The 17,511-nt window shown below is 40.1% G+C and overlaps 1 protein-coding gene across 26 annotated transcripts in view; it reads right to left on the bottom strand.

Moving 5' to 3' along the window:
• SYNE1 (spectrin repeat containing nuclear envelope protein 1) overlaps positions 1 to 17,511 on the bottom strand; it is a 464,577-nt gene that overhangs the window by 224,561 nt on the left and 222,505 nt on the right. For all 26 annotated transcript variants that reach the window (XM_082730051.1, XM_082730052.1, XM_082730041.1 and 23 more), the window contains 8 exons: positions 16,512 to 16,803; positions 15,308 to 15,480; positions 12,333 to 12,642; positions 9,193 to 9,357; positions 5,050 to 5,406; positions 988 to 1,124; positions 601 to 778; positions 11 to 193 (listed from right to left, as the gene is read on the bottom strand). In XM_082730051.1, coding sequence (XP_082586177.1) covers positions 11 to 193; positions 601 to 778; positions 988 to 1,124; positions 5,050 to 5,406; positions 9,193 to 9,357; positions 12,333 to 12,642; positions 15,308 to 15,480; positions 16,512 to 16,803 — 1,795 coding nt within the window. The remainder of the gene's footprint in view (positions 1 to 10; positions 194 to 600; positions 779 to 987; positions 1,125 to 5,049; positions 5,407 to 9,192; positions 9,358 to 12,332; positions 12,643 to 15,307; positions 15,481 to 16,511; positions 16,804 to 17,511) is intronic.

The raw sequence follows: 17,511 nt of genomic DNA, 5'->3' as shown, positions 1-17,511 counted from the left end.
TATATTATACCTCTAAGGCAGATTCCTTCTGGTGGAGATTTGAATGAAAATTTTTCCAATCTTCTTTGGCGGTTGCAACTTTGGCCTGGATGCCCTCAGCTTTCTCTTTGGGCAACACAGTACTCAAAAGTTCTCCTTTCGACAGCATCGTGTTTAGCTTGTGCTGTCCATTTTCACTTTCTGACAAAAATTCCTACAAAGAAAATGGTTAAGATTAGACATAATAAAATGTCCTATGCTTTCAAATACATTGATTGTCTACTTATTTCTTGATACAAAGAGAATAAAGAAACCATTTTTATTGCATATATTAAATGACTAAGATATTGGGAATAATAATCTTATATACCTGATATGGTTATTGTGAAAATTAAATGAGAAAATCTGCTTAGGGTGCTCAGGAACAGTGCTTGTCATATATATGGACTTTTATTAGTTCCTACATCCCTATTAACATATAAAAATAGCATGTTTTTGGGCAAATGGACTAGTTTCTCTTCACATGCAAAATTAATTGTTTCAGGCAGGGATTTATTTGAAATTTGAGTTTCCTAAGCACAAATTTAATATGCTTATAGAAAGATCTAGAGGAACTCTTACCTGTATTTTCTGAAGACTTGCTGAAACTTCACTAATATTTTGAGGTATATCAAAACATTTGGCAGTAGTGATTTTTGCATTAACCAACCACTGCTGGAAATCCTTGAAGGCTCTTCGAAATCGCTGCTGTAAAATCTGTTCTCTATTCTGACAGCCCTTGGATGCTTGCAAACAAAGACTAACACCAGGATTTGAAATGTTTAAAGGATGGGGAAAAATGATAAAATATATATTAAAATAAAGTTTGATAGAATCAACAGTTCTTAGCGTATGCAGTCACATTTAGCAACGTAGTTAATGATCAATTTATCATGCCTTAAAATAAACACACTTCTGGCTGCTTATTTGTATAAAAATCTTTTGCAGACCAATAAGGTTCATGCTCACCAATTATATTCTTTAATCAAGCCAGAAACTCTTCCACTGTATGTACTCAGATCTCTGGAAAATCGACAAAGTTCATTCAGTTGAGATTTAAGATCTTCTGTTTTAGGCTCTGACTTTTGTAGGGCATCCAGTATCTCCTATTAGGAAATAACAAGACAGAGGAACAAACATCTAAATTGGGTAGTTTGCATAGCCTCACACTACACGTGCATAAATCATATTATAAATTATTAGTGAGGGAAGAACCAACATAATAGATTCAGTAAATAAATGCATCCTATTTTCAGGGGACCTACTGGCTTATTTGTATCTTTTTCTAGGCATGTATAGGCACTCTAGCATCAGAGGTCACCAAGTAATCAAATGCTCATGTGGTCCAATAAATCAAAGTGGAACAAGAAAAAGGAGAGAGAAAATAACTTAATTGCTTAACACCAGTTTGATTAGGCCATTGGAAGATAGGAATATTGTTTAAAGGCAGAGAGAAATCATTTCCCAGCAAAGAGATACTCATTTTGGATTAAAAAATATATATAGCCACTGATTATTATATAGTATTACATTATATTACAGTATTACACACTAAAAATAGCTTCTAGCTCATAGGTCTGATTTAACTAGCAATCCATCCATTTCATAGTTTTATTCACAGAGGCATCAAATATTTGCTAAATGTCTGCCATGAGCCAAGCATTTTTCCGAATTTCAGGACTCCCCAAAACGAATGAAGACAAGAATGCTGAACTAGAAGAGCTCACAGTTTAACAGATGAGAGAGACACATGAATAATCACAATACCGAGACTATCTAACCCAACATAAAGTCTTGAGACTTGACAAGTACATCTCTAAAACACCAAGGCCGAGATCCCCTGAGTTGGACACCGTGCTCTTACGGGACTGTCACAGGGAGAAAATGAGATCACAAATGTCAAGTGCTCGCACAATTCCCGGCACACGGATAAATGTCTGCCTAGTGAAAACAGCAGGTCAACAGCACCCGAACTGTATAAATAATGGTATTGCCACAGGGAGAAAAAAAATTAATTGAGGTGAGCCAAGAAGATGATTGACTACTCAGAAGGGTGTTGATGTTACTATTCATGTTCTCAGATTTTTATCTAGACATGGCCTAGATTTGTAGGAAAACCACACCTCTCAACAAGCCAGGTCTGTGTTGCATTCCTCATCCCAGTAAATGGCTCCACCGTCCTGCCACTGATCTACATCAGAAAACCAAGCTCCATGTTGGCCTTGCCAAGAAACAAGAGACAACAAGGTGCAGTCTGTTCTGTGTTAGCTCTCTTTCAGCGACTTTCCCTCTGCACTCGACTGGTCTCCCATTTGGACATCTGTCATTTCTTTCTGGAATGGCACGATGTCCTCTCAATGTGAAACCTATTCTCCAGCTTTCTCTTCTGTGTTTTCTTGTTCCTTGCTACTTTTGGATCCTGGGACTGTCCCTCCACTTCACCCAGCTGGTCAGTTTGTAACAGACTTCGAGACTCAGCTCAACTAGCAACTTCTCTAAGGACTCTGCCTTCTTTCCCACCTCTTCGTGAGGGCTCCTCGCTTGAGGACACACACACGCCAGCTCATCACAATCAAGCATCCCCATGGGCTGTGAACTCACTGGCCTTTCCATCTAGACTGAGATTCTGAGAGAGGGGTGGTGCTCTCTTGGTTTTAAAATTATTTATCCTAGTGTCTGGGCTAGGGGAGTCCAAGATATTTTTATTCACAAAATTCATAATAACTATAAAGTTTCTTTCTGAAACTCCAAACACTAAACTAGTAGCTATTATTTCATACTACATTGTATCTTTTATTTAAGGAAGAACTTAGAACTCTAGAAACTTGACCACATACCAAAAAAGTAAAAAAGCAAGCAAGCGAACAAATAAAAAAATCAGAGAATCAAGGTAGTCATTTATAAGGTAGATGATACCAAAGAAAAAAGCTTTGGACCAAAATTTTACACTAAATAAACTTCCATAACTTTACCACAAATTAAAGCATTTTAGTAGTCTCATTATATAAACACCAGGTTATATATTTCTGTTTCAGTTTAAGTCCTAGAACTCATTTTTCCCCTTAGAGGTTATAAAGGTTAAGAACCTGGCTAAATTTCAAACACTAATAACCCAATAGATATTAAGAGATGACTTTTGCAAACAGCACAAACATGATTTTTTGCATCATGACTATATAGTTTATAGATGATCCATTTTAACATTTTGAAATATTTCTTGGGTATCGTCACTTAATTGCAAAAGAGAAAGTAAACAGTCGTGAAGGTCTATTACTATGATTGTCAACAATGTCAAGCCCTCCCCAACAGCAAAACGATGCTATAAGGATCCTAACAAATTCATTCTTTTGTAAAACTTTCCCTATGTGTTCACTGTAATGGAAGTTACAGTGGAACTTCCATTGGACGTTATCTCCATTTAAACATTAATTTTTTTTACCAGCTTTGATTGAGATATAATTGACATATAACATTGTAATAAGTTTAAGGTATAGAGTGTGCTAATTTGATACATTTATATATTCCAAGATGATTACCTTCCCCCCAGCATTAGCTAACACCTCAACCCCATCACATAATTATCATTTCTTTCTTATAGTATTAACAAAAATAAGAGAAAAGCTGAGCATTGAGAGGTAATGCACTACTGTCATCAAAAGAATGAGCTCTGGAGCCAGACCTGGAAGTAGATCTGAGCAGAGCACTGTCATCCTTGAGCTATCAGTAAAACTAAAAACCCACATTGACTTTTGCATTATCATGTGGATGTTTTATAGGTCTCACTAACCATTTTTACTAATAGTATCTATCCAAAAAACAATGATAACACAAAATACTACTGTAACTTAAACACCACCAAATCTTTCTTTTTAAAACTGTCCCTCACATTAATGGTAGGGAGAGGAAGAGAAATCAAATAGAATTTAAAAATTATAACTGATTTCCTTTTTTTCTATCAGAGTGAATAATACTGACCGCATGGAACAATGACCAACTTCCTTGTCTCCCTTTTACAGAATTGCTTTCTACACTTTTTTCTGGTGCTTAAATCTGTAAGATGGGACAGGCACCAGGAAAAAAAAAAAAGCTAGAAGCATTATAAATAAGGTAGCTCAAAGAGATAATAATAAAGTTTCATTTCATGGTGTGCCGTATTTGTTTGAAATCCTTGATTTAGAACAAGACAATGCTGGAAATGCTACATGACTTTCTCACTGGCTGAAACTATTTTGAAATGATTATAACATAAATAGAAACAGAGAAGTTTACTTCACTGAAACTTCCTTTTAAGGACATCCATGGTTCCAACTGTTATAAAGCTGCAAATAACAGTGTTCTGAAGATACCATTTAACAGCAAGAGGAAGGATTTCAAGCTTCTGCTCTTTCTTCATGATCCCCTCTATGCTTTCTTACAGTCATATTCTGAAAGAGCTGCCATTAGTTTAAAAAAAAAAAAAAAACAAAGTCTGGAAGAAAACCCGTGAGCATGACACAGGAGTTCTGTTGACGGCTTAATTCGAGCATGGCTGTCAAAGCCAGCCCTAGGAGAGCTAATCAGGGTGAAAACTAATGGTTGTGCTTTAGGAGATTACCAAATGCTTCTTTTAAGCTATAACTTCGAGCATTTAATTGTTGGAAATAATTCACTGGCAGAAAACCAGCTATGACTCTCCGTCTACTTATGCCTCTGCCCACAGGCGAGTGATCGGGCTGAATGGCTGAATACAGTCTTACAGACTCTTGCACCATAAGAATGAAAGTAAAATGTCTGCACAAACACTCCGTGTCTCCTACAGTAAATCAAAACTCCTTCCCCTCACAGCTTGTTTTACAGTAGTTTGACTCAGGAGAAAAGGAAACAAATCCAATTCAAACATTTAGGTAGGTACGTACTTATTTCTTTTTAGGTCTGAGGGGTGCATGGTTTTAGTTAGCCAGGATTTTGTATCTTCATTTATTTTTTAGCAACAGCGAGAACCAAACAGAATTGCTCGCATAACCACCAACAGACAAGAGGAAGCCAACTTACTTGTCCCTTCTGCCAGCATTGCACTATCTCCTGATCCGTGTTCTTGCCTTCCAGGAGGGCTAACTGCTGGGTCCAGGTTGTCAGAAGGGCACTGAACTGCCCCAGCGCCTGCTCCAGGTGAGCCACCTGGCCCGAGAACTCCTGCTCCGAAAGGGCCATTTGGCTCACCAGGTCCTCCAGGCTGGTCTGCGTCCGGAGCACGCTGTCTTCCCACTGCTTCCAGTCGGCGCGCAGGGCCTGCATCTCCGCGTCCACGAGCTCACACCCACTGGCACTTGTGTTCTGCCTCACTGCCGGAGCCAGCAACTCCACTCTGCTTAGGCGGCCTGCACCGATCTCTCTGGAATCCATCAGCTCCTGTAATGGAATATCGTCATGACAACCAAGGAGGCTGTGAGTCACTGGGGCGGCGAGTTTACAAATGTGTGCAGAGGGGGACCCTGTCCTGCGAGGAAGTTTTGGCCAGTGTGCCGCAAGGACTGGAATCAACTCATCCGCCCACCCCTGAGTCGGAGGGGCAGAGCGTGATCCTTCTCGGCGCTGAGGTTTGTGGCAAAATGAGCTGCGGAGTCCCACAACGTCCTGGAACAGACTAGACGGGGACCCTGGAGTCGGGCAGGGTTTGAATATGTGGAATTGTTTGGATAGTGATAGAAACATCCGCCTGTGGTGTGTTTCTCCTACAATTATGCAAATCCATGCTTCTCCCTAAGTTGACAGACAGTGACCAAGGACCGCTGCAGAATAATGCTCTGGGTCTGTGCTCCATTTCATTTTCTTCCAGAAGATGGTGGCCTAAGTCGGTTCCATGCTCTGAGGAATCAGGCAGAGCCATGGCAACCAAAGAAGGAGCCCTCCTCAACTACAAACACTTCAGAACCTTAAATAAACATTTTTATAGTAATCAAAATGAATAAATCACAGACCTCCTCAGTCAAAAGTTCCAAGTAACTTTCAGACTACATTTATTTATTGCTATTATTTTTATTTTTAAGAAACTTGCCAGAAATTTAACAATTTAGATATAGCTTTTGGGCTCAAAGCACACCAGTGCTCTAAAGGACAAGATAAAATTCAAATATGCATTACAAATTAGGTAAAATAGTGGCATTTCTTTCTGAGAACAGACTCTTCCACTGAAATTTCTGTCACTGGTGTTTATACATTTACATATCTATTACTCAAGTTAGGGTTTTGTTAGTATTTCCTCAGCAGCAGGATTCTAAAAACCTGCCTTGTTCATCAGTGTATATAGTAAGTAGTTATTTGGTGGAAAAAATATACAGATAGATTTTTTTAAAAGAGCTATATCTAATTATTGGATTTAAATACTTATAATTTGCCTTTATGACTGATCTTAAATTTGGAGTTAAAGGATATCAATAGTGAAAAAACAGTTTCCCAAAATACTCTCTAATGCATTATCTCAGTTTTCTTTCACATGAAAATGGGACATTACAATATTTGCAGCCACAAATTCCAGTCGTCCAGATTTTGAATAAGAATGCCATCATGGAACACCTGGGTGGCTCAGTGGGTTAAGCAGCTGCTTTCAGCTCAGGTCATGATGTCAGGGTCCTGGGATCGAGCCCCATGTGGGGCTCCCTGCTCCATGGGGAGCCTGTTTCTCCCTCTCCTTCTGCCTGCTGCTCTGCCTACTTGTACTCTGTGTCTCTGTGTCAAATAAATAAAACCTTTAAAAAAATGCCATCATTTAAAAAAAAAAATTTTATTTATTTATTTGAGAGAGAGAGCGTGTGCATGCACACAGGGTGGGGGCCAGAGGGGTAAAAGGAGAAAGAGAGAGAGAGTCTCCAGCAGAGTCCACACTGAGCACAGAGCCCGATATGGGGCTCAATCTCATGACCCATGAGGTCATGAATTGAGCCGAAACCAAAAGTCAGACACTTAACTGACTGAGCCAACTACACACCCCAAGAATGTCATCACTTTAAAGTGTTTTGAAATGATTTGTATATGTATTCCCTTGTTTTGGACTTAACTATTTAAAAATATCATATGCACATACACACCCTCATACACACCTATATTTGGTTACAAAGTTGCCTGTCCTTGCTGTTGACTCTTGGGGGTGAGGAGGGACGACACCGAAAGACAGCGCATGCCCGTTGACTTCCTCGAAGGTTCCCCCTCACCCATGCACCAGCCTCCAGTAGAGCCTGAGGCGGACTTCATGTTTTCCTTCCCTAATTCCAATTTCTTCCTGCCAGCTCCTTCTCATACGTCTCCCATATTGGCGGAAGTATTTTATAAAGGATTTCAAGAAAAAGAGTATAAAGGCTAGACATTCACTCTGGACTTTTCTTGCACTGTCATTCCATAGCCAATTAAAATCACTCATTTACCAAATCTACTGAATTCTCTTATTTAGTGTGTCCCATGGGTCAAGCATAATGCTAAAAGTTTTATGTGTATGATCTAATTTAGTTCTCGAAACCTCTCTGTGAGGCAGGGACTATTAATTTACCAATTAAGAGGCTGAAGCTTCAGGACCTCAAGTGACTTACCAAACACAGCTAGAAAAGCAGTAGAGGCTGTGGATTCCAAGAAGCAAACTGAGGGTTTTAGAAGGGAGGGTGGCGGAGAGCCGGGTTGGCCCGGTGATGGGTATGTGATAGGTATTAAGGAGGGCACGGATTGCATGGAGCACTCGGTGTTATATGTAAATAATGAATCTTCGAACACAATATCAAAAACTGATGACATACTGTATGTGACTAACATAACATAATAAAGAGTAAGAATAATAAAAAGAAAAAGAAAAGCAGTAGAGGGAGAATTCAGCTATCAGGGTAGGATTCTAGATCCTAAGCTCTAAAAGTATAGTGGGCTGTCATTACATATAATGTATTATTTTATAAACATCAGTTTTTACATCATTGTTCTCAACTTTATTGCAGGTTCCTTGAGGGAATGCATGATGCTGGTTGAATAAGTTGATAAATGGATGGATGAATAAAATATTAGTGAGAGAAAAATGGACCAAAGAAATATTTTAAAGAATCACACAGAAAATAAGAATTTCAAAGGCTGGTTTATGTGATTACCTCCTTTAAAACCTACATGGTCACTATAAGATTTCTAAGCACTTAGAATAATAATATAATAATAATAATAATAATAATAATAAAATAAATTCTCAAAACGTAGTTATTACTATTATCATCAACTAGTATTTTTAAGACTTTTATATTCTGATGTCCAGGGATCAGAACACACAGTGTGAATCTTAAAGTCCTGATCACAATTACACTATTTATTCCCAACATTTCTTCATCTACTACTAAATCATTTAGGATTTCATTATTGCTTACTTTTTAAATTAAAGCCTATTATTTTCGTGGGGGGATTATTGCAATTTATTATTCAAATAACTAGAAATATACTTGTTGTAGCTCCCTCAGATATGTGAATTTCTATTTTCTAAGATGTCCTTGTGAGGAGTAAACTAGGTGATAATTTTAATGTCTTTTTTTTTTTTTTAAGATTTTATTTATTTATTTGACAGACAGAGATCACAAGTAGGCAGAGAGGCAAAGAGAGAGAGAGGGAGGAGGAAGCAGGCTCCCTGTTGAGCCGAGAGCCTGTTGTGGGGCTCGATCCCAGGACCCTGGGATCATGACCTGAGCTGAAGGCAGAGGCTTTAACCCATTGAGCCACCCAGGCGCGCCTTTTTAAATGTCTTTTAAAGCACTGCCCTCCCTTAGGTTCTTGTGTTGTTGGCTAGGAAACAGTAACATTTCCAAGTTACTGCTCAAATACCTTTAACAAAGTTATGTTATAAACTTTTCTATCACTGTGCTGGGAAACAGTGTCTGGTTCCATCAGCCCACCAAGCTGGCATATATTTCAGAGTCTCCCCAACTATGGCCATAAGCACATTTGCATGTTGAAGTATACACAGACAATGTTCCATTTTGCTCACAAGTGTAAAGTGTTTGAATTCCCTTTTTCCCCCTTGCTTATGTTTATAATTTTTGAGGTACAAGGTAACAAAGATCAACAAATAGAAAATGGGAAACATTTTAAATAACAATCCTCTCCACGGAATCTTCACCACAGGTATGTCATACTTAAGAACCAATGAAACAATGAAGTTATAATATCTGTGCATCTTCTGACCTTGATTTTAGATAATTTCTTCTGGATAGCTGAGGAGTCTCCAGACATATCCGACCACCGGTGAAGTTCTTCCTTCGCAGAGTGGAGCCAATCCGTGAATTCCTGGACCGCGTCTAAATACATGAGGTGATCTTTCACAATCTCCTCCACTTTCCTCATCTTTTCCTAGTAGACACAGAAAAGGCTATTTTAGCAGGCATTAGTGAGAATATGAAATCAAACAGCATATATTAATGATTTCAGAAGATGTCATTCCTATTATTCTTAACATGAAAAGCTTAGACTAAAAAGGCTTTGAGGAAGCAACCATTTTCCTTTAAATTTACTTTAGTCTGGGTTAGAACAAAAATTTATGCTGAATGAATGTTTACTAATGTCCCTCATGGATAACTGACTTAATAAGAATTATTGTAATAACTATTTTTATTATTCAGGCAATAATACAGCATGCTATTACTATTTAGTATAATGTAATTACTATGTACAGTAGTCTGCTCAGCACTTGAAATGCATTTGCTCACTTACTCCTCACAACATCCTTGGGATGTAGATGCTAGGATCACCACTATATGTAGGAAAGGGCATTTACAGCGGTTATAGAGATCAAGTAACATGTCCAAAGCCAGACATAATGAAAGACAAGCGACAGAATGGGAGAAGATATTTGCAAATGACATATCAGATAAAGAGCCAGTATCCAAAATCTATCAAGAACTTAACAACTGAACACCCAAAAAACAAAAATCCAATCAAGAAATGGGCAGAGGACCTGAACAGACATTTCTGTAAAGAAGACATCCAGATGGCCAACAGACACATGAAAAAGTGCTCCACATCACTCAGCATCAGGGAAATACAAATCAAAACCAGAATGAGATACCACCTCACACCAGTCAGAATGGCTAAAATTAACAAGCCAGTAAGTGACAGATGCTGGCGAGGATGCGGAGAAAGGGGAACCCTCCTACACTGTTGGTGGGAATGTAAACTGGTGCAACCACTCTGGAAAACAGCATGGAGTTTCCTCAAAAAGTTGAAAATAGAGCTACCCTACGACCCAGCAATTGCACTACTGGGTATTTACCCTAAAGATACAAATTTGGTGATCTGAAGGGGCATGTGCTCCCAAATGTTTATAGCAACAATGTCCACAATAGTCAAACAATGGAAAGAACCTAAATGTCCACCAACAGATGAATGGATAAAGAAGATGTAGTATAGATACACAATGGAATACTATGCAGCCATCAAAAGAAATGGAATCTTGCTATTTGCGACAACAATTGGGAACAAGATGGTATTTTGCTGAGCTAAATAAGTGAATCAGAGAAAGATAATTATAATATGATCTCCCTGACTCACTCTGAGAGGGAAAGTGGGGGGTTTGGGGAGTAGGGAAGGACAAAATGAAACAAGATGGGATCGGGAGGAAGACAAACCAGAAGAGACTCGTTATAAGTGAAAATAAGTGAATCAGAGAAAGATAATTATCATATTATCTCCCTGATATGAGAAACTTGAGAGGCAAAGTCAGGGGTTTGGGGGGTAGGGAAGGAAAAAAATGAAACAAGATGGGATCGGGAGGGAGACAAACCATAAAAGATTCTTAATCTCACAAAACAAACTGAGGGTTGCGGGAGGGGGGCAGTGTAGGGAGAGGGTTGTTGAATTATGGATATTGGGGAGGGTATGTGCTATGGTGAGTGCTGTGAAGTGTGTAAGCCTGATGATTCACAGACCTGTACCCCTGGGGCAAATAATACATTATATGTTAATAAAATTTTTTTTTTTTTTTTAAATGCAGCCTTCTGGGCTCTGACTCCAGAAGTAATGAGTCAAAATCTGTACAGCAACCTACTGGTTTTTTTTTTCTTTTAAAATAAAGCTGTTTTGTTTTTTGTTTTGTTTTGTTTGTTTGTTTTTTACTTTTGGTTTTTTTTTTTTTTTTGGTCAGAGAGAGTGAGCACAGGCAGACAGAGTGTCAGGAAGAGAGAGGGGAGAAGCAGGCTTCCTGCTGAGCAAGGAACCCCATGTGAGACTCGATCCCAGGACGCTGGGATCATGACCTGAGCTGAAGGCAGCGGCTTAACCAACTAAGCCGCCCAGGCATCCCTAAAATAAATCTGCTTTAACATTAGAGAACACCCCCCCCCCCAAAAAAAAGAAGAATTCAAATTTAGGTCTTTTTGACTCCAGAGTTATAGAACTTAACCATTATCAAAATAAAAATTAAGATAAACTAATACATATGTTAAAAATTATATTACATTAATAATACAAAGAGAGTTCCCAAATGAAAACCCAAGAAAAAGACATAGTCACAAATCCACAAAAGAAAAATCATGAGGAAAAGTAATGATTCAGAGAGGGAATTAAAACCAATTTTGATATTACATAAAGGAGCCTATACCTGGAGAATAAGGATAGGAAAGGGCAGTTTATACTACAATAAGAAATGCATGAAATACACTGTACATGATTAACATCTGGGAAGTAAACAGACTTGCATTTAATACAACAAATACAAATGGCAACAAAAGAAAAAGAACTACAAATACTGACATTTGGGCCTCAGTCTTACAAAGAAAAGAAATGGACTGACCAACACCCTAAGTGGAGAAAGATAAAAAACAAAGAGTAAAAAATAATCCCAAGATTGCAGAAAGAGAAGGATTCCTGGGCATCTAGAAGCAAGTATGATCTTCTTGTAGTAACTGTTCACTAAATGTACAAATACTTCAAGAGCAGCTGGGTCCCCTTTAATTTAACCCGTAGTGTATGTATGTGTATATATGTATGTATGTGTTTGTGTGTGTGCATGTGCTTGTCTGTGTGTGTTTGTATGCATATACATATATATATATATATATATATATATATATATATATATATTTTTTTTTTTTTTTTTTTTTTAATTAGAGAGACACAGAGAGGAAGGGCAGAGGGAGAGAGAGAATCTTAAGTAGTTTCCATGCCCAGTGCAGAACCCAACATGGGGCTCCATCTCAATCCTGAGATCATGACCTGAGCCCAAAATCAAGAGTCAGATGCTTACGCACTGAGCCACCCGGACGCCCTGAACCTTTCGTATTATTCCTTACCTGAACCTTGAAGATTTTTCTTCCCTACACAACACTAACCTTGGAAACAGTGATTATGTCATTAAACTGTGTTTTCAGCTCCTCTTGAGCTGCTTCCTTGAAAGACTCATCCTCTGTCTTCTGGTAGAGCTCCCTGGATTTCGCGGCGAGACTCTGCAGGGCTCCGGCGTGCTCCTCTGCCTCAGACACGACGGACTGGAAGTGGTCCAGGAGGGCGAACTTCTCCTTCAGGCCGGGCTGCAGCTGCAAGGGCTGCTCTACTTTCTGATCGACCGATTCCAGCCACTGCTCCAGCTGGTGTTTCCACTCTAGGTAGTCGTTCCATTTGCCAATCACAGCCTCCAAAGTGCTAGAATTAATGTCACATGTCACCAAAACAAGTTATCTTGACATCTCGACTGAAACCAAGGAGGAGAGCACTGCATCCACATCAGCTGTCTGACTGAATGCTCTTCTGTGATGAAAACACTGCTTTTAAGGGCAGGGAGAAACACTACTCTCCAACCCACGAAAACAGCTTCTTCAAATGAAAACAAATCTATGTTGAATTTGAAGTCAGATGTTATAGTCATATAGGCTTCTAGAGGTTTGTCTTTCAAACACCTGTGTCAGACAAACAGAGTTCTGTGTTTTGCTGTTAAAAATATCAGCCCTGGGACACCAATTAAATTTTATTTAGTATTTATCAATTCTTAATTTTCTTGGACTCAGTTTACCTTATTCAAATCAGTTGATAACTATTAACTAGAATTCAGCATTTAAGGTATTCTTTTTTTTTAAAGATTTTATTTATGGGGCACCTGGGTGGCTCAGTGGGTTAAGCCTCTGCCTTCAGCTCAGGACATGATCTCAGGGTCCTGGGATTGAGCCCCGCATCAGGCTCTCTGCTCAGCGGGGAGCCTGCTTCCTCTCTCTCTCTGCCTGCCTCTGCCTACTTGTGATCGCTCTGTCAAATAAATAAATAAAATTAAAAAAAAGAAGATTTTATTTATGACAAAGAGAGACAGCGAGAGAGGGAACACAAGTGGGGGGAGTGGGAGAGGGAGAAGCAGGCTCCCCCGTGAGCCTGGAGCCCGACGCAGGGCTCGATCCAAGGACCCTGGGATCATGGCCGGAGCTGAAGGCAGCCGCTTAATGACCGAGCCACTCAGGTGCCCCTAAGGTATCTTTCTAAGTAAATAATTCTTAGATTGATTTTCAATTAAGGATATCACAGTGTTTAGTGCTTCGGAATTGAACATGTGAAGGAACAAAGGCTTCATTTATTTATAATATAAGGAACATAACCATATAAGTAATAGTCAAGTAAACAGCTCTCTAGATTGTCAAGTAAAAGGCTCTCCAGACTGGCATTTTTAAAAAAACTTCCGTTATTTATCTTTACAAACTATTCTAAACTCATACTCAGTGACCATTCTGAGTATTCCCTGCATATAATCCTATGATCCAGGAGTTAAATCTGCGGTAAATACACCTCCAGCATCCTCTCAAACTGTTCCTTTTGCATCAATAGGAACCTCAACATGAGTGCTTTAAAGTGCTATTCTTTCCTCAAAGAATTTTCCAGAAGGTACAAATCAATCTCACCTCTCCAGAATTAACCCCAGGCACTGCACCGCGCCACAGTGCTAGGTATCTTAGTAACGCAGTCTGAGTCAGTGTTTTCGGATGCACGCTACCCTAGCCTCTGAGCACTTAGGGAGCAAACACTACTTTGTTTTGATTCGTCATTTTAGCTCAATTAATTGCAGCACTGCTATTGCTCAATATGTGGCTGTCAAATTTAATTTGTTGCTAAAGAGGAAGAATCAAGGATTTGAATCTGCTTCTTTTATTCCAACATCTGAAAACCATTCACCCACACTGTTACTCCCTTTTCTGGAGCTGGCCCATTGCCAAGCACTGGGAGAGTTCGTTCGAGCTCCAGTGGTCCACACCACTAGAACCACTGGATCTGAGTTTTCTTTCTTTGCAGACCACCATGAGTTATTACTGAGATTTAAAGTCCTGCTGGCATAGGGAGTCACCACTTATGTTCCATATTTAAAGGAAACAAAACAAAACAAAGCTTCCAAAATTTTAGTTATAACCATGTTTCACTGCTTCCTTCCGAGTGGGTAATTGCAGTGTTGCTTTGTTTAGTTTTGTGATGAACTTTCATCTTTTCTTCACTTCTTTATTATGCTGTTTCTTTATTTTTATTAAGCACACACTTCTTCAGTAACCTAACACTATATATGACTTTCAGGATATGGCTTCTGGAAGGTACTTTGGTATAATTCTGACTGCAAGGTCATTTGTCCAACCAGCCAGCCAGATTATTTGTGGATACTTGGAAAAGAGAGGAAGGTAGGAGTCTCCCACTCATAAAAGTAACAGCAACACCACCACCTGGTGTAACACTCAGTCTCTTCTCTAACTGCTTAGGAGCGGCTGGTGCAGGGCTTCTCCACAGGGGCACTAGGGAACCCTGGGCAGGTTGATTGCTGTGTGAGAACGCCCCCACTTAAGACATAAGCTCTCCTGGCTGCCGTCTCTAAGTGCCAGGGATGCACCCATCACTACAACAATCAAAAACCCTGTGCACATTTCCACAGCCCCATTGCGGGTGACATAACTTCTAGCTGAGAAAAAGATTCTTACTTAAGCTCAATAGTGGCTAACAAATTAATTTCTTGAATGTTCCTCTAAAAAGGGAAAAGTTATTAAACACTTGCTTTGATGAACTGAAAGGAGGTATCTTATTGAGCCCATGTTGTGTACAAGATGCCATGAGAAATTTATGGGAGATGAAAATATTACATACCCACCCACATACAGGCACACAACAAGCAAGCAAACAAAACTGCCTTTGCCATCACAGAAAACACAATCTAGGCAAAGACAAGCAGGTAGACAGCTAGCTAAAATAAGATGCTTGGTAACTCTACCGCAGGATACTGCACTGTTTCATCATTTTACTAAGCCACTGGGTTTTATTTAGGCGAATCAACACTGAAAATAGGCTCCCTTACCTCTGAGCATGGACGGAGGAGCTCATGATGTCAGCCCACACGTCTTTCAGAGTCTGTAGCTGGGTCTGAATCACCTTCTGACCTTGTTTGTTGCTACTTCTCAAGGCCTGTTCCCCTTTGCCAATGGCCATATTCAACTTCACTTCTCCCTCACCCTTCATCAGAAGAATATCCTATGAAGGAGCAGTGAATACAGGTCAGTAGGAACACTAGAACCTTCTCGTGTTTTTAGGAACTGTTGTTTCCCATGAGAATCAAGGTAGGAAATACCTTACTCATTTGATTTTTATTTATTTATGTATTTATTCATAAAGATTTTATTTATTTATTTTAGAGAAAAGGTGAGCATGGGAGAGAACGAAGCAGACTCCCTGCTCAGCAGGGAGCCCTGCACGGGGTTTGATCCCAGGACCCTGAGGTTGTGACCTGAACCGATGGCAGGTGCTTTAACCCACTGAGTCACCCAGGCGCCCCACCTTTGAAATGGAAACTCAGCAACAACAACAAAATGAAAATACAACAACAAATTCTGTACCCTACTGCAATATGATACTTTATTTAAATATTAGATATCAAGAGTCTGGGAGTCAAGGATTAACTCCCATTTAAATTCTTGGGAAACTTGGGGCCACTAACCTTGAAACCGTACACTTACTGAAAGTTGGATTCAAAGTAAAAATAAATTGTTTTGAAAATGAAGACACACCTGTCAAAAGCTTTACCATCACCGTCTAGCTAATTTCTGTCTTCCAAGGTTGCCTTCACTGACTGCAGCCTGGGCTGGTGGCCTCCCTGTGTTCGGAGGATACCCTCGTCTGCTTCAGCCATGACCCCTGACTACATGGGTACTGCAAGTTACAGTTTACAGGTTAGTCTCTCCCTCTGGACTGGGAACACCTAGAAAACCAGCAGTCATTTTCACCTTGATGTTTCCAACAACTTGCACGGTGCTTGGTTCCACGTTTGCTGAATACTTACTAAGTGACATTAAAAATTATCTTAAAGCTATTGAAACAAAAATGTTCCTTTACAAAGGGGAAACAGACTCCCTCCATGATCCCTTTTGCCAACATCATCTTTTCTCCATCGTGTCCTCAAATCTTCACTTAGAGGCTCACAGAGCAACGGGGACCCAACTCGAACATATGTGAATTCAGCAAACGGATCTTCACAAGTTGTCAGTGTGTGGCTGGTCCCTGCTTACCTGTATCTGTAGCAGCCGCTTTTCCAGGGTGTCTTTGCTCCCAACGGTGCTCTCTGCCGCGGCCAGTCTGTCCTGAATGCCCTTCACCCAGGACCACATGCTCTGCAGGGCTTCCTCCAAGGCCTCGTGCTCCTGCAGGGCCATCTGGCAGCTCCGCAGTCTCTCCTTGGTCGTTCTGAGTAAGTTCTGGTAGTTTGTGAGGAGCTGGGAGCACAGGCGTCCTTCCTTTCCAGCGCCGTGGCCTTCTTCACTGAGAAGCTGCCCTCTCTGGGAAAGCTTATCCAGAGATTCTCTAAAGAAAACAGTAAAAAAAAAAAAAAAAGAAAGAAAGAAAAAAAAGAAAGAAAGAAATTGAATTCTGACATTCTAGAACGCAGCAGAGTGAGGAGTGATTGTTGATCCTGGAGAAGTCGCCAGACAAGAGCTCACAGCTGACATGCCTTTGAAATGAAGAGGCCGGGGACTCTCACAGGGCTGGCTCTGCCTTCTCTATACGTCTGTGAATGCAGTCCGTATACATCAGGGAATTTCACTCCATCTATGCTGTGCTTAGATCCTGGCCGCTGTATTATGAGGAATTCATTGCAGAAAATGGCCCAAGACTGCTTCTCCAGCCTCATCTCTAACATCTCTGTTCCGACTGAATGCTCTAATCCTGAAATGTCCCCAAACTCTCTGCTCTTTGGGGTCTATGTGGGGATTCCTCTTTTGGGAAAACCCAGTGATTCTCCCTTGCTGCCTTCCCAGTTGGCTCTTCCAAGCCTAGGCAGGCATTACCTCCCTGATACCCCAAGAGAAGGAGAGTATAGGGCTCCTCCCCTGTGTGCCCTCTGCCCCTGTCTTATTCTATCTCCTCAAACACCCTGTCTGTCTCAATCCGCAGGCTTTCAACTTCTAGAAACCAGGGTTATCACATTCATCTCGTATCCCCAGGACCCAACACAGGAAGATAAAGTGCAAAAAACCAGTTCGTATCAAAAGGCTATTATATGAGTGCTGA

The sequence above is a fragment of the Mustela nivalis genome, assembly GCF_964662115.1.
Source record: "Mustela nivalis genome assembly, chromosome: 5".
Taxonomy (NCBI): Eukaryota; Metazoa; Chordata; class Mammalia; order Carnivora; family Mustelidae; genus Mustela; species Mustela nivalis.
Note: the sequence above shows the minus strand (reverse complement) of the source record. Positions and strands in the feature narration are given on the sequence as shown.